General features: G+C 55.4%; 1 protein-coding gene across 1 annotated transcript in view; it reads left to right on the forward strand.

The window, feature by feature from the left end:
• Window positions 1-22,681, forward strand: part of CMIP (c-Maf inducing protein) — a 234,964-nt gene that overhangs the window by 187,097 nt on the left and 25,186 nt on the right. The window contains exons 6-10 of the mRNA XM_047078821.1: window positions 5,379-5,441; window positions 7,857-7,937; window positions 13,047-13,150; window positions 14,662-14,766; window positions 21,031-21,384. Coding sequence (XP_046934777.1) covers window positions 5,379-5,441; window positions 7,857-7,937; window positions 13,047-13,150; window positions 14,662-14,766; window positions 21,031-21,384 — 707 coding nt within the window. The remainder of the gene's footprint in view (window positions 1-5,378; window positions 5,442-7,856; window positions 7,938-13,046; window positions 13,151-14,661; window positions 14,767-21,030; window positions 21,385-22,681) is intronic.

Here is a 22,681-nt window from a genome sequence, read left to right on the forward strand (position 1 = left end):
AGGCAGCAGCTTCTGTGCAGCCCCAGCTAGTATCTGGCACACTCAGTGGGTATTTGCTAAAAATGTAGAGGTTTTTTTTTTTTTTTTATTTTCCTGTGCTCCACCCTGACCACTCATTGCCTTCTCTCGCCAGAACAGGGGGGATGTCGACCTGGGCACCCCCCGTCCCCTACCACCACCTTTCTCTGGCATATTATTAACTAATAAACTCGTTGAAAAAACACTTGTCAACATGTAAGTGCAAGTATGTGCCGAAAACTCTGTGCCACAGGCTCAGTGGCACCATTGAGGGATTTATTGTGTGCTGGGAGAACCCGGCAGGTCAACAGACAATCAAGAAATAACACGGTCGGGGGTTGAGATTTGTTTGGAGTGTTAGTGGGGTACAGAGGGCAGGCACCTGACATCCTCTGCCAGTGAGGGTACCGGGAGGAGAATGACGGAGGGCTTCTAGGAGGAGGTGAGCAAACCGGATATTAAAGGATGGGTAGGCAGTCCAGGCAGAGGGCCCAGCATGAGAAAGGCAGAGCAGCGAGGCGCTGGCTGGAGGAGAAGCAGGCAGGGACCTGGGCGCCGGGGAAGGAGCCGGTGTCTTCCTCTCCCTGCTGGCGATAACTGTGGGTCCCACTACGTATTTCAGCCCTGGAAGAAGGGTTGAGGGCTTTGGACTGGGGATGAGCCTGGGAAAAGAATTTTGATCTGAGAGATGCAGGCTGCTTTTACCCAGCTAATTTGGCTGGGCTGACCCCTTAATTGGGCTGGGCTAAGCTCCCCTGCTCAGCAGGCATGCCTGAGAACAGAGGAGAATGTGATCTGCGGTCTGACCCCCAGCCCTGCGTTTTACAGCCTGCCTCGCAGTGTTCTTTGTCACCAGCGCCCTTACCATTATTGGGAAGTCTCCTTTCGTTCCAGAGATTACATTATCTGATTTGACCCGTGGGCAATTAGTTTTCTCCCACTGGGGCTTGGTATTTTTTTATGTGATCGTTTTCATAAACACTCTCACGAGTAACTTGAGTTGGTCTTACTCAGTCCATCTGGGGTCAGGCATCTGTGCAGTAGGTAGGTGTTGACTAGAGCTGGCACGTCACTGGACGCGCGTCGACCCACAGTCCGAACCGCAACTGGGGTCCCACGTGCTAGTGAGGAGTGGAGGCTTGGAGCTGAATGTGACCTCACGCTCAGAGCCGGTGCCGACCCTGGGCCCGCCCCATACGAGCTGTGACCTTGGGCAAGTAATGGGAGGACTTCTACTTTTATTTTATTTTATTTTATTTTATTTTATTTTATTTTATTTTTATTTTTATTTTATTTTATTTTTTGGGGAGCCTGGGTGGCTCAGTCGGTGAAGCGTCTGACTTTGGCTCAGTGCATGATCTCACAGTTCGTGAGTTCGAGCCCCGCGTCGGGCTCTGGGCTGACAGGTCGGAGCCTGGAGCCTGCTTCAGATTCTGTGTTTCCCTCTCTCTCTCTCTCTCTCTCTCTGACCCTCTCCTGCTCACACTCTGTCTCTCTCTCTCTCAAAAATAAACATTAAAAAACTTATTTTAAATATTGTTATTTTTTTATTTTTCTTTAACATTTATTCATTTTTGAGAGACAGAGACAGAGCATGAGTGGGGGAGGGGCGGAGAGAGAGAGGGAGACACAGAATCCGAAGCAGGCTCCAGGCTCTGAGCTGTCAGCCCAGAGCCCGATGCGGGGCTCGAACCCATAAACTGTGAGATCATGACTGGAGCCAAAGTCGGACGCTTCCCCAGCTGAGCCACCCAGGCGCCCCTAAAATATTATTTAAAAATACTTTTGCAAATATTCCATGAGTAAAATTTCATTAAAAAAGAAGAAAGGAAAGGATTTCACTCCATCCCAGTGTCCTCTTCAGAGACGGCACCTGGGACTTTCGGGTGGCAGCAAACCCACACAGACAGACAGGGTTGTGGTTTTGTGTGTTCAGCATTAATGATGTGATGCTACACATGTTGTCTCAGAGATGCTTTTGAGTCCTTTCATGCTTATCTGCCACAAGGTTTCTGGCCTCAGTATTAGTGAAAGTTGGGGACGGATCTTTCCTTGTGAGGTACCTGTCCTCCGTGGCCTCAACCCACTAGATGCCCGTAGCCCTTCCCGGTCGTGATGATCAAAAATGTGTCTCCGGACATGCCAACGTCCCTTGGGAGGCAGAGTCAACCCTGGTTGAGAACCACTGGCCCACCCAGTCCTTTCTTTCTACTGGCTCTAGAATATTTTTATTTAACCAGATGGCCATTCAGATCACTTTCAGCTAACTTGACATAGTAAGCCTCAGTCTCCTCATCTGTGAAATGGGTATGGCAACAATGCCTTTCTTACAGGGCTGCTGGGAAGAGTCAATGAGCTAATGTTCCTGACATGCTCAGCAGAGGACTAGGCTTATAGAAAGAGTCCACAGAAATCTAAGCGCTTTTGATTAATCATACCTTTTGAAATGATCATAACTCTGTGACCAGGGCAGGCCTTGTAGCCTCCCTGACCCTCTGTCTCTTCATCTGTACAAAAGGAAATAACTCCCACTTGACCTCACAGAGTTGTCATGAGGATCGAATGAGGTAATAGCCGTGGAGGCACAGAGCCCACACCTCACGCCCACTCTGGGCACTTAAATCCTTTCCTCTCCTTTATTCCTTGACTCGTTCCCGAGAAAGAGGGGCCCGGCACGATTGAAGAGCTTCAGGCTTGCCTATGGTACCTCCTCCCGGAGCTGGTCCAAGAGCGGGGTGTGGGGAGCAGGGGCATCCGGGGGGCGTGGGGGCAGGCACAGGAGAGCCCCCACACAGCAGGCTGAGCACTGAACTTCTGGAAATGAGAGCAGAGCCAGAACCGTGGGCTGAGATCACGCTGGTGGTTTCGTTGTCTTTCGCTGCCCCGTTTCTCCTTCTGTGTGATTCCTGTCACCAGACAGGGCTGTTTATTTCCCGGTCGCGTGGAGGGCCGGGACTGAGACGTCGCGTGGTGAATAGCTTAGCCTCCTGAGTCACCAACGTGGGTTCATACTCTGGCTGCACCGTGTTCTGACTGTGCCACCTTGGGCAACAGACTCAGTCTCTGGGGAAAAAGGCAAGACCCACACCCACCTCCCAGCACACGGTGAAGATCGCTATGTGGCACGGTCAGCACAGAGCCCGGCACGGGCGGTACCCAGAACGGCACCTGCTGCCGTGGGTGTTACTGTTGGTCTGCGACCGTTGTCGGTCGGTGGTTGGTGGTCCGTGTGGCTGGGGTGGGGGAGACCGTGACAGGATGGCGGGCTCGGCCTCGCGGTCAGTGAGGGACCCACCTACCCTGCCCCACACTGCCCGGGAGAACTTTCTGCCCTGGTGGAGGTATTCACTGGCTTCGTGTGACTACTGAGCCCTTGAAACGTGGTTCACGCAACTGGGGACCTACATTTTTTATTTTATTTCACTTAAAATCATTAATTTTATGTCAGTTAAAGTCTGAGTGGTCACATGTGGCTAGTGGCTACTGTGTTAGACCGTGCGGCCCTAGGCAGATAAGACCTGGGGCCTAATCACCAGCTGTTTGCCAACCTGGCTCGTGGTGCCACCAAGGAGAACCTCAGTGTCAGTGACTTACCCGTTCACAGAGGCGCGTTCACGTAGCTGGCCGAGTAACTGCCATCTTTTATTGGCCTCCAGTTACACTGCCTCTCCCTGATGGTCCCAGGCCAAGCGGAAGACCTTGCTGAGAGGTCCCTCCGCATGTCCAGAGGCGCTGCTGCAGGGAGCAGATCAAGGAGACCCTGTGAACCCAAGCAGGCGGGGTCGGAGCTGTGGGAGTCGGTGACGGGGAGAGCGTGTCCTCACAGAGCCCTCCTGGGAGTCGGGCCGGATCGCTCCGCCCCCCCTTGCCGCTGTGTCCAGTGCAGCCCAAGACAGCCCCCCAGTGATGGTGGCCATGGCCTGCTGCGTTCCAGGCCATTGGGTTTATCCTGAGGCCGAGACTCCAAAGCTTCTAGAGTTTTCTCTCATCAGATCCGCCCAACAACCCAGTGAATAGGTAACTCTAGTTCTCCCCATTTACAGGCCCGAAGGCAAATGCCCGAAGAGGTCGAGTTGCCCACTCAGGGTCACACGGCCTCGCAGTCTTGGTGCTGGGTCCTGGGTCTCCTGTTTCCTAATCTTGTGCCCAGTGTGGCAAATAAGAAAATGAGTGGACCTCACATAGACGTTAACCTTCCAGTAACTAACATTTATGGAGACCTGGCCTTATTTCAGACTCCGTGAGAGGTATTATAACAGGGGCTCCTTAAGTGGGGACTCTTTTGTCTCCTGTAGGGCATTTGGCAGTGTCTGGACACATTTCTTCCCGTGGTTCAAATATCTTATTTGAGGTTTAGCAAAATCATTAAAACAGAAATTATGAAAAAAATAAAAATAAAGAATAAAAATTAAAAAAACAAATTATGAAAGGGGAAGAAAAATCACGAATCACACACCATTCAGGCCATGGGAACCTTGTCCAGGAATGGCAGTGGGAACCGGTAAGAGTTGGACAGCCTGCCTAAGAAGGCCTGGGGGAGGGGTGCGCCTGGGTGGGTCAATCGGTTAAGTGTCCGAGTTCAGTTCGGCTCCAGTCATGATCTCATGGTTCATGGGTTCGAGCCCCGCATCGGCCTCTGTGCTGATGGCCCAGAGCCTGGAGCCTGCTTCAGATTCAGTGTCTCCCTCCTCTCTGCCCCTCCCCTTCTCGTGCTCTGTCTCTCTCTCTCAAAAATGAATAAATGTTAAAAAAAAAAATTTTTTTTTAAGACTTGGTGGGAGATGAACTCAAGGGGCATGAGATATTCAAACTCCCTTAATATAAAACCGAACTGTGCCCGGAGACTTTTACCGTCACAGCTGGCTGAGGGTTGCTCCTGGCATCTAGCGGGTTGAGCACAAGGATGCTGCAGAATGTCCTGCAAAGGGCGGGGACGACCAGCCCCAGATGACAGTTATCAGCACCTCCCGCCCGCTTTTCCAGTGACTCTCTCTGCTCCGCTTTCCAGGCGGGAACTCGGGCGTTAAAAGAGACAAAATAGCTTGTTCAAACAGTTATAGAGCCACAAGTGCCACAACTAGAACTGCACCCAGGACTCTGCCCCCAGGGCCTGGGCTCTTAACCGCTCAACGGTCCTGCCCCGTAGGCGGGGACTGTTGATCTGAGGGGGACGTGCATGGACGTCAGCAGGTCACCAAGCCCCTAAAGCTACCTGCGTCATCGTAGGTGTGTATTTTTCCGAGGCGGGGGGTCAGCCCAGAGCTTTTATCAGTTTCTCAGTGGGTGCCCCCCCCGCGCCCCCCCGCCAGGTAGGAGTTCCTCCTAGAGATTCCAACTGACATTTGTTCGTTGTCTTCCAGGCGATTGCTCCTTTGCTGGAAAACAACCATCCACCGCCAGATCTCTGTGAATTCTTTTGCAAGGTATGGCGTCACTGAAGGAGGGCTGCGTTTGCAGGAGGCAGCCTGCCTCCGAGTGCGTGCTGGGGTCGGCTTGGTGCAATTTGCTGCAAACCCAGGCTTCCCCGACCTGGGTCAGGGCCCCACATGGACCCAGAAGGCGAGCCAGGCAACCTTCTCTCAGAGTTACAGCTGTCTCTCTCTGCCACACAGGTGATCAGGAAGGCCCAGAGTGCAAACCGGTGGGTCGGGGAGGAGCGTCCGGCTTTTCTCTGGACTATCTTTGTAGCTGTCTTGGGAGAAATGTGTAGCAGGTTTTCTGGGTTCCTGACGTCAGAGCTGGTTTATTATTAGCCCCGGCTCCTCTGAGCACCGGCTGGCCCACAGTGGGGCACGGCCACGGGGCTTTTCCTGAACAGGGAAAGCAGGCAGGGGAACGCCAGGTTAGCTGGGGGGAGCCACAGAGCGGGACATCCACTCCCGCGGACCCAGTGCCGGGCTCGCAGTGGGATTTACACGGAACACGCCCAGGGCATGTCGGGGACCAATCATCCATCACTCTGAAAGCACACTTCAGTAGTCCGGGGACTGAACCAGCATGCAATCCTGTTTTGTTCTTTGCTGTATGATTTTTTTTTTTTTTTTTTTATGTAACGAGTTGATGTCTTTGGAGAGATGCAGGGCCTAGGTTTGCTGCTTCCCCGGCGCTCCCCAGTCTTGCACCTGCTGACTCACCCTCCTCGTGCTCCCTCCCTCCCTTGCTTCTTCCACAGCCGCATGGTGTCCTCAGGGGGCGTGGACTGTGTCCACCAGTGAGCCGAGCACGCGGCATGGCCAAGCGGGCACCTGGGAGGCTCAGTGGTTTCTGGAGGGAAGGGGATGGAAAACACACTCTCTCTGTGTGCTTGAGAGAGACAGGATTGCCTTATCCTCTCTGGCCTCATCTCTCCGTCAGGAGACCTTTTCCAGCAACCCACAGAGCAGGGGGTGGACCCAGCCTGCTGGCCCGCAGTGCCCGGGGCGCGTTCTCAATGCGCGTGTGTGGGCATGTGGCAGGGTGTGCCCTCCGGGCCCAGAGGGTGAGCACCTGTGCGTGTGTGCACACAAGCGTGTGCCGCACGGGCATCGGGCTCCTGTGCAAAATGGAGGCCCCCTCCTCCCCGGGGGCCATGGTGAGGCTGGAGACAACTATCAGGCCTTCTCTGCCCCCCAGTGCTTGAGGGCGACGCGCCCCAAGCAGGGTGGGGTCAGCTGACCCAGTGTGTGGGCCCCCGAGAGGATGGTCAGCTGCTCCCTTACCTGTCTCAGCCGATCATCTCTCTCAGTAGTTTGTCTGATTTAATCCAAATCTCTTTATTCTGCTCTCAGGCTGTACAGCTTCTCCCAGAGTTCATGGTTTTCAAACCACGGTGGTTCTAGAACACTGGACCTCTGTTCAAAGCAAATCATACCTGAGGGTTCCCGGGTAGCACAGTTTGAAAACTAGTGAGGTGGAAGAAACCATTCTTTCTGGCATTTCCTGATAGAACTCCTACTGGTCCTATACAGAAGGCAGCCTGCCCTTTGGAGCGAGGGCTCCCAGCCCCTGGGGCCTGTGAGCCTTCAGGCTATTTTCCCTCTGGGGGGGCGGTCCAGCCTCAGTTCCTCTCCCACCAGGAAGCCTTCCCAGAGAGGGGAACCTGAGGGGAACAAAGCCACCCCCACTGGGTCCACTCTGGGCCAGCTCACTGGACTTGCCCGGGCAGCCTCACCTACCAGACTTTGAAGTCAGGACCCCACGATCTGAGGAAAGTTTATTTATCTTGGGTTTCCCAGGAAAGCCCTGATTTCTCATATCCCAAACTCAGCACCTACAGGCCTGGGCAGGTTATAAATGTGTCGGGAGGGATGGGGCCTGGTCTGTTCCACCTGAAGGTCTTCAGTTTTCATTTGAAACACAAAACACCACCGTGACGAAATTAAAACACATCTGAGAGGTGCATTTGGCCTCACACTGCTGCCAGCTTATTAAAGCCAACAACCGAAAAGCCACAGAGCTTTCAAGATTCTGGTGTCCAAACACTGAGACCCCTGGTGTTCTTGCACCCGGGTTTCAAGACACTCCTCTGTCACACCATGCACTCTGAATCTTGGTGCTGTGAAAGCGGCACTGTATTAAATAAGGATTGTGTCCAGAGCTGACGCCTGTCTATACTATCTAAAACAGCCTCGGATTTTAAGATCAAAACAAAAAGCAAACAAAAGATCCCTTCCTCACTTTTCTTATGGCAAAAAGAAAAAAAAAGAGCAAAAGCCGTGCACCAATATTGATCAAGGGAATGCAGGCATCAGTGCTGGGTTCCCTGCCCCTGAGCCCTGCTAGGAGCCACAGACCAGGCCCGATCAGCCCTGGCTGGGCCCTGCCAGCTCGGCACTGACCGTGTCCTTCTGTCTCCCCAGCACTGCAGAGAGCGGCCCCGGTCCATGGTGGTCATCGAAGTGTTCACGCCCGTGGTCCAGAGAATCCTCAAGCATAACATGGTGAGTTCCCCTGACCACCCCCCGCCGGCCCCAGACTGCAAAGCCAGTCTTTTTTTTCCCTTTTTGCCAAAGATTTGGGGAAGGGGGTTGGCTGTCCTGGCCTGACCGCCAGGGACTGGGGTTGGGATTCTGTCTAAGTTGGGGTGTTAACGCAGCCTGTCCTCCTCGGCCATGTTTTTTTTTTCTCATAAGGCAACAAGAAGGATCTTTTCACAGTAAAAATAACAAAAATAGTGCGTCTGGGGGAGAAGAGAGAAGTTTCCGTGTGTAGAATCAGAAATAAGGTCTACAGATGCTCGGCCCTCAAGAAGGGGAAGTGGAACCCCTCACTTCCTCAGTGGGGGCTGGGCTGTCCATAATGGTGTCCTTCCTGATGCACAGTGTGGAAGGGGGAGAAGGAGTGATTTTGTGATGGAGAAAGCGGACAGTCACAGCCATGGCCAGGCAGTCAGGGTCATCAGCAGCAGTGACAAGTCATGTGAGGGCGTGCACCCTGGCTGTGATGTGAGGGGAGGGGCACCGTGCTGCTGAAGAGCAGCAGTGAAAAACGAGGGCCAGTGTCCAGTGTGCCTTACCGAGCCAGCCCCCAGCCTGGACTCAGGTCCCCTGGGTGACGTGGAGGCATCTGTGTGCTGTGGCACTAAATCAGCTGCAGGGTACCCATGACTCCTGCCCCCTGGCCTGTCAAGACTTAGCATGTGAAAACAACTGTGGAAAGGGGCAACCCACAGTTCACAAGTAGCCTTCCTGTCTCCACACTGTGTCCCTAACCCCAACCCGGATGGCAGCGTAGGGCACAGGTGCGGTTCGTCATCCCGCACCCGCGGCAGACATCATTAATCGATTACAGCACTCTTCCCGCAGAGCCCAGAGGTAGCTTCAGAATCTATCCCAATACAACATTCCAGGCAGACACTGGCAACTGAACTGTGCTGGCACGGTGTGAATTCTGTTCACCATTTTCTGCCCTGAGCAATCACATACCATGATTGAATTGTTGCTTATTTCTGAGATCCTCCTTGATTTGAGATAAATGCACTTCTAGTTTTCTGAACCCAGGGGAGAGAGATACTCCGTCCAGTTCTTTCTCCAGGACCAACAGAGAAATCTCCATGGTGGTGGGGGGCCGGGGGGAGCATGGGTTTCTGCCCTGATTGGGGCTTTTATGGTTTCAAGGGCACTCTCTAACTTCAAGCTTCTGAGAGGAAAGGATTTCTGATTGTTAACTTTAAAATCACCGTGCATGTGGCGTGAGGTGAGGGTTGCACCCCTTCAGAATCCAGAGCAGAGGTTCTGGGGTTTCCTTTGCGAAGGACCTCTCTTTCACAACTTGTCAGTGACAGCCAAACCCCCAGGGCATACTTGTCTGGGCCCATGCCTTCTCGGGACGTAAACATTTCTGCGTGTTCCACGGTAGTCAGTAGTCTGTTTAATAAGAGTTCTTATGGGACATCCGACTTCCAAGGGGAAAAAGTCAAAATTCAGGCAGCCTCCCACAGCTTAACCATACAACGTCTCCCTTGTATTTGGTTAGTTATGGGCTTAGAGTGTTGACCATGTAATAATTTTCTGGATAAGATTCAGAAGAGCTCCAAGGCAAATCCAGAATTTATAGCATCTGTTGTGGCCTGGCAGAGATCAGGGACCTTCGGGCATGAATCCTCACTTCAGTTTTTACAAACTCCCCAAGGGATCCTCGCGTCTGGGGATGCCATAAAGCTTTGCAGGCCCGCTCTGCTCTCGGTATCTACTAATTACACGCTCTGAACTCTGTCAGAAGAGAACTATAGACAGGACAGAGGGGGGTTCTCTTTCTGCAGAAGAACAGATGTGTGGTGAACAGTGATCGTGGCTAACGCTAGGCATGGGAAGTATGGTGGGCCTTTCAGGCCCCTTTAATGCTCCCGGAAGCTGATTTACTAGCCATGGGCCAGATGCTCGGCTGGAGCTGGGGCTCTCGGCTGGTGTGGGGCGTCTCGTCGCTGGCCTGCCACCAGCCACGTGTCTGTCAGCATAGCATGAGCAGTGACTTCTCTTCACCCCATCAAGGAGGCATTTGAACGCTGGGGAAATGGAGAAAACCATACACCACAGAGGTGTTCTGGGATCTCGGGGCTTCCCTTATCCTCAGAGCGCGTCTTCCGCAGATATATCACGCGCCCCGTTTCATGGATGCGTAAATTGAACCTTAGAGAAGAGTCTTAGAGTGTTACTCACTGGACTGAGATAAAAATTAGATACAAATGGAAGCAGTCCTCTAGAATGTTCTCCTAGAGATTCTAAACCTGTTAAACTGTATCCTCAAGAATGAAGGTGGTCCCTGTGCCCACATGCCATTCGTTGGAGTGTTCTTGTGGCAAGGGAAGCAAGATGTGGCTGTGGTCCCTAGTGGACCACTGAGTGACCAGACCAGATTCCAAGAGGAACATTTTTGGCTTTTCCGTAGAGGTAAAATGTCGCTCACCCATATGTCGAAAGGCCATCAGACCCTTCTGTAAGGTTTATTTCCAAGAAAATGACCTTGACATCTACTCTCGAAGATAAGGACAGTTACCTTTAGCAGGGTTGGGTTGAAGCAGTGTTCCTAGACTCATAAGCCCTCAGAAGTGGAAGTGGGCATAGAGATGGGTTATTGCAACCCTCAGAGACGATCACGTCCTGAGAGGGGTGGGTCAGTCAGCCCAAGGCCACACAGCTTTCCTGTCACCCTTTTCCAGGGCGTCAGGGGACTTTAGACGTCTTCCTCAATTTGGAAGCACGGTCAAGCTCCAGGCTTCTCTTTGCTCAGGGGCCTCATCTAGCCCGATGCCCTGTGTGTGTGCCTGGGACTGTGTGTGTGTGTGTGTGTGTGTGTGTGTGTGTGTGTGTGTGCGCGCGCCTGTGTGTGTATGTGTTTGCACACGAGTGTGTATGTTCCTTCGGATCTTTCCCCGTGGTTCCTTCTGCCCTCCTCGTGTAAGGGCACACTCGTGGTAGGAGAATGGCAGAAGACGAACCCCCTCATTGTCCTGAGGACCCTAATTCAGCCTCTTTACTCCAGGTGAAGACGCAGCTCTAGAAGCTTCCTCGTGTGGGCTGGCGGGAGGGCGTGGGAGGGCGTGGGAGGGACGTGTTCTACTCGGAGCTTTCAGGAGGGCCGGCGGGATCAGTTGGATCTGTGAAGACAGTCTCGCTGTTTCACCTGAAATTAGACACTGATCCGGTGACGTCTTATTGAACGGGTTCCACCGAGCGGGGGCAGGAGGAGGGCGGAGGAGTTTGGAGATGTGACTCTTCCCTCGGATGTCTTCCCGGTCACCCTCGTCACCACATCGACTTGCCCCCCCCCCCCCCCCGGACTGTTCAAAACCCAGCCCACGGGTTTAGAAGTCCACGAACAAAGCTGCGGGTGGGAGCGCCGCCCCCCCCCCCCCATTCCACCACCACCCAGACCCCTGCCCGTGACCCTGGGAGTGGAGGCAGCGCCCTCTCCCGGCGGACGTTTCCCCTCTCTGACAAGTCCCTGAGCCAGCGCCACCGAGGAGATGACCGCCCCCCGCCCCCCCCCCCCCCAGCTCTCAGCTGCACTGGGTCACCCGCCCCATGGGGGTGCCGTGTCGGGGAAGCCTAGCGGGCCCAGGCGTCGGCTGGAGCCGCGCTCCGGAGCAGAGGGGAGCCCTCGTATCGCTCGGCGCCCCGCAATTAGGCGGCCGCTGAGCGGAGATGCCGGGGCCCAGGCCGGGCCGCGGACGGAGACGTCACCCCGGGGCCTGGTCCTGACGTCGAGCGGATTTACCTCCCCCTCCCCCTCCCCCCACCTGCGCCCCTTTCGCACCGACCCCCCCCCCCGCCCACGCGCCAGCCCCCTGTTGCCCCACCCGCTCACCGTCCAGGGCACACACCTCCCGCCCGGGCCACGACCCTGACACACGTACACCGCACGTCTCCCACACACGTCCTCACACGCCCCATGTCTCATGCCGCGCGCGCGCACACACACACACACACACACACACCCCTCCTCCTCCCACACCCATCTCTCACACACACGCACACACACACACACACCTCTTCCCACACCCCACGTCTCACTTACACCCACCCCCACACCCCACGTCTCTCTCACAGCTCCTCCCACACCTCCTATCACACACATACCTCCTCCCATATCCCACATTTCACACACACAAACACACCTCCTCTTACACCCCGTGTGTCTCTCACACATACACGCCATTACCTGTCCAGCCAGCCTTTCTCCGAGCTTGTCCCTCTACTTTCATCGGCCTTTGTGATTCCGTGTGCCATTTGAGAGCGGCTTTTTCTACAGCCAAAATGACAAGATCATCAAATGCTCCCTAAGTATTTCCTGGAGCCCAGTGGGCAGCTGGGGTCAGCCTAGAGCAGCCCAGGACTGGGGGCCCTCTTCCCCCCTGGGGCCACGTCTGGTTCTTGGACCTCCTTCCTACCCTCTTGCTCAGGGAAAGCAACAGGTGTCTTTTCGTTGCTGATGTCTGGGGACACGCGGAGTTGCATCTCTCCAGTGCTTCCTTTACCTCCTGCGTGCCCCGCGAAGTCCCAAAGCCCTCCCCTGAAACCGATGGCCCTAGATTGGGTATCCCCTGACTTTGCTGTGTTGAGTGAGCTGAGATGACAGCTCACAGAAAGCAGGGGTCCCAGAAACAACAAGAGGGGGCTGCTGGGGACGAGTCTCTGGCTCCCCCAAGGGTTGCGGGGGGCCCAGCCCAACACCCGCAGGCCCCCTCCCAGGGGAGCAGAAGGGAAGCCCCGGCTGGACTGTCTTCTGAGCACGTCTGTGCGGCACGCCGACCCCTGCCCTAGCACGGGCTGGGCCGCTGCCGTGCCCATGAGTTCGCCACAAGTCCCAGAAGAGCCTTCAGTGTCAGGACATTTGCTCACCTCCACGGGCGGCCATCAAAGGGGGTGCGCGAGAGGGTGACGAGGCCAGCCTCCTGAAGTGAAAACCGTGTGCTGGGAAGAGGAGTGGGCTGGTGTCTCGCCGTTGCCTTCGACACCAGCGGTTGTGGGCCGAGCAGGGTCCCCCTGCCCCTTCCGGGCCCCCGGCCCCCTCTGCAGCGTGCCCAGCTTCTCCTTCCGCTCTCTCCGCAGGACTTCGGGAAGTGCCCACGACTGAGGCTGTTTACTCAGGAGTACATCCTTGCCTTGAACGAGCTCAACGCGGGGATGGAGGTGGTGAAGAAGTTCATCCAGAGGTGGGTCTCCCAGCGGGACCCCCGCCCTGCCGTGCCTGCCAGCCGGCCTTCCTCTCCACCCCAGAGCTGCGCGTCCTCTGACGCCCCGAGGGAAGCCGGGGGTGTATCTGGGCCCTGAGCATCCGTGTTCTCTGGCGGTCTCCGGCACTTACTAGCTCCGTGACATTGAGCCAGTTGCCGTACCGCTCTGGTCCCGTTCACGCCGCGACCCGTAGGAGTTGTTGCGTAATTAAAGATGATGTAATATGTGAGGAAGCCCCTAGCGCAGTACCTGGCGCTCGGTAGGAAGTCAGGAAACGGCAGTCGTCCTAAATAATAGGATTATTTCCGTGGGCCCACCTTGGGTCTAGAAGTACTGAGTGTGTAAGGAGACAATACCCCTGAGGCCCTGCAGAGCCATCACTGGGGACTTGCATGGCCACCTCCCCAACTCGGGCAAGAGGAAGCCGGAGATGCTGGTTCTTACTCCCTTCCAGTGTTTCGGAGGAGTGGGGTTGCTTTTTCTTTGACTTTTAAATTTTCTCTCTGTGCCTTGGTTTCCTCCTCTGCAAACTGAGAACCAGAGTGGGCGCTTCGCCCAGTTCATGTGCAGACCCCGTGAGCTAATCCACGTAAACGCCAAGAACTGTGCGGATGTGACGAAAATGTTCGCGATAGTTGTCCTCACTCCTCTCATCATTTAAGAAAATCAAAGCAGCCTGTTTAAGCCGGTTTTGAAACTATGCGTTTCCTAAATAGACTCACCTAGAATTCACGAAGAATTTCTAAACCCAAATGAGGTGTCCTTCTGGAGGAGCCCTGGTGGCTTCAGGGTCCCTTTATCAGGACCCAGTTATGGTTTGTGAAATTTTTTCAGGTTAGGCCTCTCTTACCTCCGGGGGCCACAGTGATTTTCCAGGAATGTTATGGGTGTTATTCCCAGATACCGAACAGCCCTGGGAGAGGGGTATTAGCCTCATTTTACAGATAAGAAAACTGAGGCACAGGGATAGCCATGATAAATACCTATAGCTAGCATCCAGGGACGACTTAGCAAATGTGTCCCAGATGCCATGCTGGGCCAGGGTGACTGTAATAATTTTTCTTTCAAAGCAGGCCACTTTTGGGAGTGAAATGCAGTATCACGAATGATTATTCCAGAACCCCCAGGCACAGACATGACTGTCTCGGGACGTAGGACTGCCATATGCTGAGTCTTCCCGTGGGTTAGAAAAACTGGGTCCTTGTAACCCACTGAAGAGGAGGCCACGTCCCCGTTTTATAGCTAAGCACATGGAGAGTGGAAAGCGCGAGTGATTTGCCAAGGCTGCTTAGTTGGACTTGAACCCGGGCACCCTGGGTCTCGAGCCTGTGGCCTGGAGCTTGGCTCTCTGCTGCCTGTGCCTGGCAGAGCCAGGACCCGGCACAGGGCTTGGGCCACCCCCTCCCCCTCGCCCTCCCCCTCCCCCGCCTCCCTGCGTGGGCATCCCCGCTGCAGCCGCCAGCTCACCCTGCCCCCTGCTCTCTTCCAGCATGCACGGCCCCACGGGGCACTGCCCCCACCCCCGGGTCCTGCCCAACCTGGTGGCCGTGTGCCTGGCTGCCATCTACTCCTGCTATGAAGAGTTCATCAACAGGTCAGTCGCCACCACCAGGAGAGCCTGCGGGGGTGGGGGGGCACGCTTCTACCCTCGGATGGGGACACTGAAGGGCCGGGTCGCCAGGGAGGGCGGTCTGTACCTGACCCGGCTGGGGATGTGGGGTGGCGTTCGCTGGGACTGCCTCCCGTCGTTTGCCAGGCCCAGAACCCACCAGGACCTGAGGATGTTACCAGAAATGCAAACACCATGAATCAACATTGGCAACTGCAAGGCTGTTGTGTTGACTTGGCCTTAGGAACAAGTGTTTTATTCTGAAGGTTTCTCACCGCCTGGCACATCTGGCACGCTGAGGCTCTCACTGTGTGAGAGAGAGAGTGTGTACACACGGGTGCGGTGTGCGTGAGGGGCCGTGTCGGGTGTGTGCACATGTGCACGTGAGTGTGTGCATGTGTGTGCACAAGGGCTGGCAGTAGTTTTCTCCCTTTCACTTTGTAAACGCGGGATTTCATTTTGCCCAGGGTCTGCGTGTGTTTCCCGAGCATCTGTGTGTGTGAGACAGTGTCAGATGCTGCTGGGGGGATAACGTGCAGTGGTCAGGATCGAGTCGGATGGAGTCAGGCTGTGAGAACACGAAAACAGAGCCCATGTGGTAGAGAAGGACTGGAAAAAGGCATGATAGGGCACTGCCTCGGGTCCTCCAGGGCTTGGGTGGAGCAGCTTATGAGGGAGGCAGCCCTAGGAGCTCAGGGAGGGGACCCGAGGACAGCGGTGGAGTCTGATGACCATTGCGGACACCCGTGCGTTCCCCACTGGGACTTCCCAGGAGACTGCGTGGAACACGTCTCACAGTCATTCCCCTGAGAGATGATGGTGCTGTGGTGGTTACTTACCGCCTCCATTCTTTCCTGGTGGAGGCTCGCTCTTGGGATGCACAGTGACGCAGATGCCATGAGTTTGTATAGAGCTTTATACAATGACCTCTCCGGTCGTTGGAGAGGATATGATGTGCGGGACCAGGTGGCATCTGTTGTAGCTCCCCTGTCCAGTTGTTCAGGTGGTACACTGCACGATTCCAAGGACACCAAACTAGGCCTAGCTAGAGCTGGGGACATAGCAGGAATATATTTCAGCCCCTAAAGAGAAGACAGTGGAGGGACACCTGGGTGGCTCAGTCGGTTAAGTGTCTGACTCGAGTGTGGCTCAGGTCATGACCTCGCAGTCGTGGAATCGAGCCCTGCATCGGCTCCACAGTGAGCGTGGAGTCTGCTTTGGATCCTCTCTCTCTCCCTCTCTCTCTCTCTCCCTCTCCCTCTCTCTCCCTCTCTCTCTCTCTCCCTCTCTCTCTCTCCCTCTCTCACTCTCTCACTCTCTCCCTCTCTCTCTCTCTCTCTCTTTCAAAATATACAAATAAACATTTTAAAAAGTTTAAAGAGAAGAAGGTGGGGCATTCTGAGACACTGAAAATCTGGACAAGTGAGGCTTGTAAAACAACCAATGTACTTTGAGCTCCTGGGGAAGGGGCCACAAACCCTTAATAAGGGTATATTTTCTTATGACAGGGCCTAAGAAGGGGGGATTTCTATTTTTCATGTCCTTAGCCCTAGGTCCTGATATTCAAAGGGGACCTGTCCAATCTTGACTCATTTTCCTGTTCAGGAGGTGATAGTGTCCCTGGGGCCAGAACAGGAAGATGTCATGCCGGTCAGTCCCAAGTGCTTGTTCTGTGCCTACAGCGTGTTATGTTAGAAGCAAAAGACACACACACACACACACACACACACACACACACACACACACACACGGGAGATCAAAGGGTAGTGCATGGCTTGGACAACGGACAACTATCCTAAGCATCCTTGTGCACATGGACGGTCTCTCACCCTTGACCTCCACACTGTAGTTCTGGAGCCGATCTGAGTGCATTGCCAACTCAGGCCACCCTAGGAAGCAGGAAGAGAGTACTAGGAGGGTCACACACTCCCAGGATCCTTTTCCTCCAAAGGCCTGTGACTCATCTCGGCCTCCCTGAGCCCACGCGGCAGATGCCTGGCCTGGAATTGGGAGGAGGCAGGAGCAGGAGCAGGAAACAGCACCTCCCAGAATTTTCCCTCTGTGTCCTCGAAGCTCTGCTCGGGTGCCTCAGCCTTCGTCTCTCTTGCCCACTCAGCCCTCGTTTAGTGACCGCTCATCACGCGCCAGGTGCCACAGGCACCTAGGTGAACCAGCTAGACGGAGCCCTTGCCCTTTCAGAGCAGACAGTGTAGCGGGAGACGGAGGAGGAGGGAGGGAGGGAGCAGTCACGGTACGCCTTGGTCAGGGCTGCGATGATGGAAGCCAGAGGCATAATTAACATGGTCTGTGACGGGGAATCTGAACCCTGGCTGCTATCAGTCGGCTGGGGAAGGTTTACACAATCAGAACATAAACGTAGCACGCATATACCCTGTGACCCAACTCCGTATAGCTTTTGGCATATCCACCAGAAGACACGTACGAGAATGTTCTGGCGGCATTATTTGTAACTGCTCCTCACTCAAATCTGCCTCACCCTCCTCTCCAGTGTCCTTCAGCAGTAGGATGGTTGGACGCTTGGGGTGTGTTCACACAGAGGAACGCTAGAGAGTGGCAAGAATGGATGAACCAGAACGAGCAAACTGTGAATGAATCGCACAAATGCAAAACTGGCCAAAAGAGGCCAGATCCGAAAGATACATACAGTGCGATTCTTTTTCCTGGAACTTCAAGAATAGGCAAAAGGAATCTGTGGTGATAGAGGCCAGGAGAATGGCCACCTTTGGGGTGGGGAGTTAGAGGAAGGGCATGAGAGAAACCTCTGGGTTCCTGGAAGTGTTTCACATCTTGCTCTAGGTCAGTGGTTTGAGAACCAGTTGAGACCGGGAGCCGTCTTGACGCCCCAGGGGTATCTGGCAGTGTCTGGAGACATTTGGGGCTCCCATGACTTGGGCCGGAGTTGGGGTGCTGGGTGTATCCAGCGGGTAGAAGTCAGGAATGCCGCTCAGCATACTCCCACGTGCAGGATGCCCCTCCTCCCCCCGCCCCGGGAAACAATCTGGCCCCGAGTGTCAGTGGTACCAAGGGGGAGGAGTCCCAATCTGGTGGCCGGTGGGAACGTGTGGAAGTTCACGAAGCCCTGCACCTGAGGTTTACGTACTTGACCGTACCGTATTTCGGTTACGCCCGGGGTGTGCCGGAGCCCTGCTGCGTTTGGAAGCACATCGCTTCCCAGCCCCGTACTCAGTGGTGGCACCTTGGTGGTTTGGAGTTAGTCCTGATGGGAGCATTCACACTGGCAGATGCCACAATCAGGGCTCCCTTTCCCTGGCAAGTTGTTGTTGCACGTTTACAAGCATATGGGTCATAAAAAAGAAAAAAAAAGGGGGGGTGTTGCCTGGGTCCCATCCGCTGTAATTTCGATTTAATTGGGATGGCCCTGGCATTGTTTATTTCTTCTTGTTTTTTTAATTTTAAACTTCGCAGGCAAGTCGAGTGTGTGGCCAGAGCAGAGAACCCCTGCTCTGGGGGCAGGTGAGGGAGGGATCCCTCGGAGAGGTGATCTTTAAGTGGAGAGCTCCTGGCTGCCATCAAGGCAGGAGGCAGGACAAGCTGATCCAGGCAGAGAAAACAGCATGTGCAAAGAGAGGCCTGGTGGTGCAGGTAGGGTTGGCATTAGTCACCTTTTCCATCTGTGGTCCTTAAACACCTGCCTCAGAATCCCCAGGCTGCTTCCCGAAAATGCAGACTCCTGGACACAGCATTTTCAAGTTGGGCCCAGGAATTTGCATTCTTGGCAGAGTCCGTAGGTGATTCGCTCCTTGATGAAGGCCACTGCAGGGGAGGAAGGGAGGGAAACGGTGTGACGAGCAGAGAGGAAAAGAGAAGCAAAGGGGAAATTGGAGAGAACGGCCAGGCCAGGCCGAGCTGCTCCCGGGGGTCGTGATAAAATGCAGATTCAGATTCAGCAGGTCCCAGGCGGGGCCTGAGACTGCTTGCCTAACAGCCTCGTAGTAAGGCTGAGGCTGCTTCTCGGGGACCACACGTGGAGTGGCAGAGCTGGCCCTGTGTTTGGGTTGTGGAGTGTTCTTTCTCAGAGCCCTGGGGTCTCCAATAGGATTTAAGTAGAGAAGGGACTTGACGAGATGTCAGTTTCCCAGGTTCCCCCTGGCTGCTGCACAGAGGATGGACCGGAGGGGGCAAGCTTGACCGTAGGCGGATCACAACCAGGGGCCCAGGGTGGAGGCCAGGGGAGGGCGAGGTGGGTCCCAGCCCCCAGCTCACAGCGGCCCCAGCCCCCTTGGAGCCTGGAGTAGTTTCCTGTTAGTCCCTCCAGGAAGTCACCACAAGGCCTGCGGTGCTGCGAGGTCTTTCCCGGGCTCAGGTCCATCCCACCCTTGGCGGTCAGTCCCTGGAAGATAAAGCCCTGTGGGTCTGTCCACAGCGCTCTTGGTGGGTACATGATGTACTCACTGAAGAACAGACAACTTGACCCAGGTTAGCATAGCTTGCTGGAAAATCACCCGCTCTGAGCCAAACAGCCTTGAAAATCCACTCCTAAATCCCAGCAAAGGCAAACACAGGGAAATGGAGTGTTGAGTATTTGGGTAGCAAATTAGCTCTGAGCCCATGGAGACAGTTACACTGCCCGCCCCCCCCGCCCCCCCCACCCCAGACCACACACAATTTTCCATCAACTGTTGAATTCTCGGACTTTTGCTAATGGGTTTTGTTCTTCCCTAGCAAAGTTTAAAGTGTATTTATCAAACATCCTTGGTGGGCTCGGCTCAGGCCTGGTTGTGGCCCATGCTGGGTAAATTTAGGCCCTCCAGGTGCATTGGGTCTGAGGTCTATGCTCAGCCCAGGGCTTATGCACAAGGAACGTGTGCTCTCTTTGCAAGCACGGGACACGTGTGTGTGGCACATGTAGGGAGGGCCTGGACGAGTGACCGTTGGCAATTATGCCGTCATTCTCTGAGTGCCTCGGAGCAGTGGACTTAACCTTGACCGCACACATGGGGAACCCGGAAAGTTACTGGTGTCTGGGCCCCACCCCAGAGGTTCTGATCGAATTGGGCTTCAGGATGTTCAGAAGTGCCCCCAGGGGATGTTGTATCTAGCCAGGGGTGGAAAGCTCAGGCTCTGGGGGCAGAAGGGTGAAGATGGCACCGGCGAGAAATCAGGGAAGACTTTTTGGAGGAGGGGGATCTGCACAGGACCACATGGGATCTCAGAAGCCACGTGGTGGTGAGGAGCCAGGGATTTATAGTCAGAGACGTGGCTTCAGTTTCCAGCCCCCTCCACTTACAAGCCATGGGATCAGGGGTAGATCATTTGACCTCTAGAAGTGTCTTTCGTCACCTGGAACTAGGAGATGGTAATGCCGGCCATTCAGACGTATCTGAGAAGGTGGTCTGTGATAGCACTTAGCGCAGTGGCACCCACAAAGGAAGCCCGTTGCTGGAATTGCCTTCACTCTAATGAGCCTCCCAGTAATGTTTGGAAGCACCCAGTGTGGAGGTGCTTTAACCAGCCTCAAGGTTCTGACAAGTCCTGCTGCATAGAGGCCTAATTTCATTGTGTTTGGCCCAGCGTTTCCCACACAAATACGACATCAGTGATGCCATCGAGGCCTTTTCTCAGTGAACCCCTGTTAACAAGCATCATCCCTCCAGGCCGGTGGAGATGCTTTAGCTGCGGGTCCAGCCAAGGGCAAGGCTGATGCCGTGGGCTGGAGGTACCCGCAGACTGCAGGCGACTAGGATTCTGGGGTTTGGGATCCACCTGGGAAGTGGGCTCCCAGGGGAGCTGGATGCTGAGCCTTGTCACCTGAGCAGGGGCGGGCAAGAGAAGTGGGGCGTGGGCCTGCCCCCAGGAGAGAGGGGGGCAGCTGGCCCCCAGGATGCAGCTAGAAGCACAGGCACTTAGTGGATCTCACGGGTGGCCGGGGGAGGCCTGCGGTGGAGGTGAACGCCAAGGCCTTGTGGTATCCGTAGACTCTGACGTTTACTCATTCATCCATCACGTGTGTGTCGAATGCCCCCCTCGAGCTGGGACTGCCGCAGGAGCCTTCGAGACAGACGCTTAAGCGTGGAAGCCGTCTCTACCCCTCCCTGCCTTGAGACCTTGAGCAAACCACAGGCGGGGCCTCAGTTTCCTCACTCGCAGGCTGGGACATGACAGCACTAGCTCACAGCACTGCCCCCGGGGGCCCCTGGGGTGGAGCCCGGGGCGCTCGGGACTGTTGCTTGCACGGTGCTCACACACCCTCTCCGCCTCTCCCCGCAGCCGTGACAACTCCCCCAGCCTGAAGGAGATCCGGAACGGCTGCCAGCAGCCCTGTGACCGGAAGCCCACCTTACCTCTGCGCCTTCTGCACCCCAGCCCGGACCTGGTGTCTCAGGAAGCCACGCTGTCCGAGGCGCGGCTCAAGTCCGTGGTCGTGGCCTCCAGCGAGATCCACGTGGAGGTGGAACACACCAGCACTGCCAAGCCGGCACTGACAGCCAGCGCGGGCAATGACAGCGAGCCCAACCTCATCGACTGCCTCATGGTCAGCCCTGCCTGCAGCACCATGAGCATCGAACTGGGTCCCCAGGCCGACCGCACGCTCGGCTGCTACGTGGAAATCCTCAAGCTGCTGTGAGTGTCCCTGCCGCGCGCCTGTCACCGCCAGGGTGGGAGAGGGGAACTTGGCTGCGCGGCCGGGTGCAGCCGCGCCTGCTGGTCCGAGGCCTGCAGGTTGAGCGTGCTGAGTGTGTGTGTGTGTGTGTGTGTGTGTGTGCGTGCACACGCGTGTGTGTGTGTACTGAGGTGTGTGTAAACATGACTGGGCGCAGGGTGAGCGTGCTGAGTGTGTGTGTGTGTGTGTGTGTGTGTGTGTGTGTGTGTGTGCGCGTGTGTACTGAGGTGTGTGTAAACGTGACTGGGCGCCCTGGGTGCAGATTTCGGGTGTGTGTGCGTCTTGAACACATGCTCTGTGCGTGAGAGTGTGTGCATATGCGGGGGGTGTACATAGGGTGTGTGAGCTCGTATATGCTTGAGTATCTGGGCACGTGTGCAGGCTGTGTGCATGAGCTTGAGAACGTGTGTGTAAGCCTCTGCGTAGAGTTGCCAGGATGTCCACGAGCACGTGGGTGCCCAAATGTGTCTATGAGCGTGTGAGTGGGAGGGGGTCGCCTGAGTGTGTGTGTGTGTGTGTGTGTGTGTCTGCATATAGAAGTGGATGTGGGATGTACGTAGATCATTCTATAGGGGCCGATATGTGTGTTGAGCGTGCCTGTGTGTGTAAATGCACAGTGCCTGAGTGCCTGTAAGTGCACAGGGATGAGGGGCTGTGAGTGCACACATGTGAGTATGACCCATTTGTGCACAGAGGCTGGAGTGTGTGTGTGTGTGTGTGCAGACATGCCCGTGAGCTAGCCTATGACTGTGTTTCTGTATCGTGTGATCTGTGCATGCTCTGTGTGCCTGTGTGTATTTCTCGGCAAGTCCCGGCCCCTCACCCGGCCTGGCCCGGTGGGTGGTGATGGAGTGTGGCCTGCCGATCAGCTCCGTGCAGGCCTGGCTAGTGGGAAGCAGACAGGAGACCCGGTTCTGCTGCGGTCGGTGCTGCTTCTGAGCTGGGTGCTTCGGGCCCAGTCCTGCCGCTCCCTGAGCCTCGGTTGTGCGGCTCTACAGCGAGGGGGTCTTAATATTTGACCCTTGAGGGTCTTTCCACTTCTGCCATTCACACGTGAACCACCCAGACCCACCTCAGTGTCGTGCACCTGCTTCCTGCATCCGCAGGTGAAGGAAGGGGCCCCCCTTGGTCCGGAGACCCCAGCAGATGCCTCCCCGTGTGGCTCCCATAAGGCCTGTTCTTCAGACAGAGCTTGGCCCCGCTCTCAGGACCGGGTCCCAGACCCGGCATTTCCAGGCACAACCACTGGGGGGTGGG

Source organism: Lynx rufus, unplaced genomic scaffold (genome assembly GCF_022079265.1).
Source record: "Lynx rufus isolate CCGP_SWC_20201006 ecotype Redwood Valley unplaced genomic scaffold, mLynRuf1.p SCAF_16, whole genome shotgun sequence".
NCBI classification, from domain to species: Eukaryota; Metazoa; Chordata; class Mammalia; order Carnivora; family Felidae; genus Lynx; species Lynx rufus.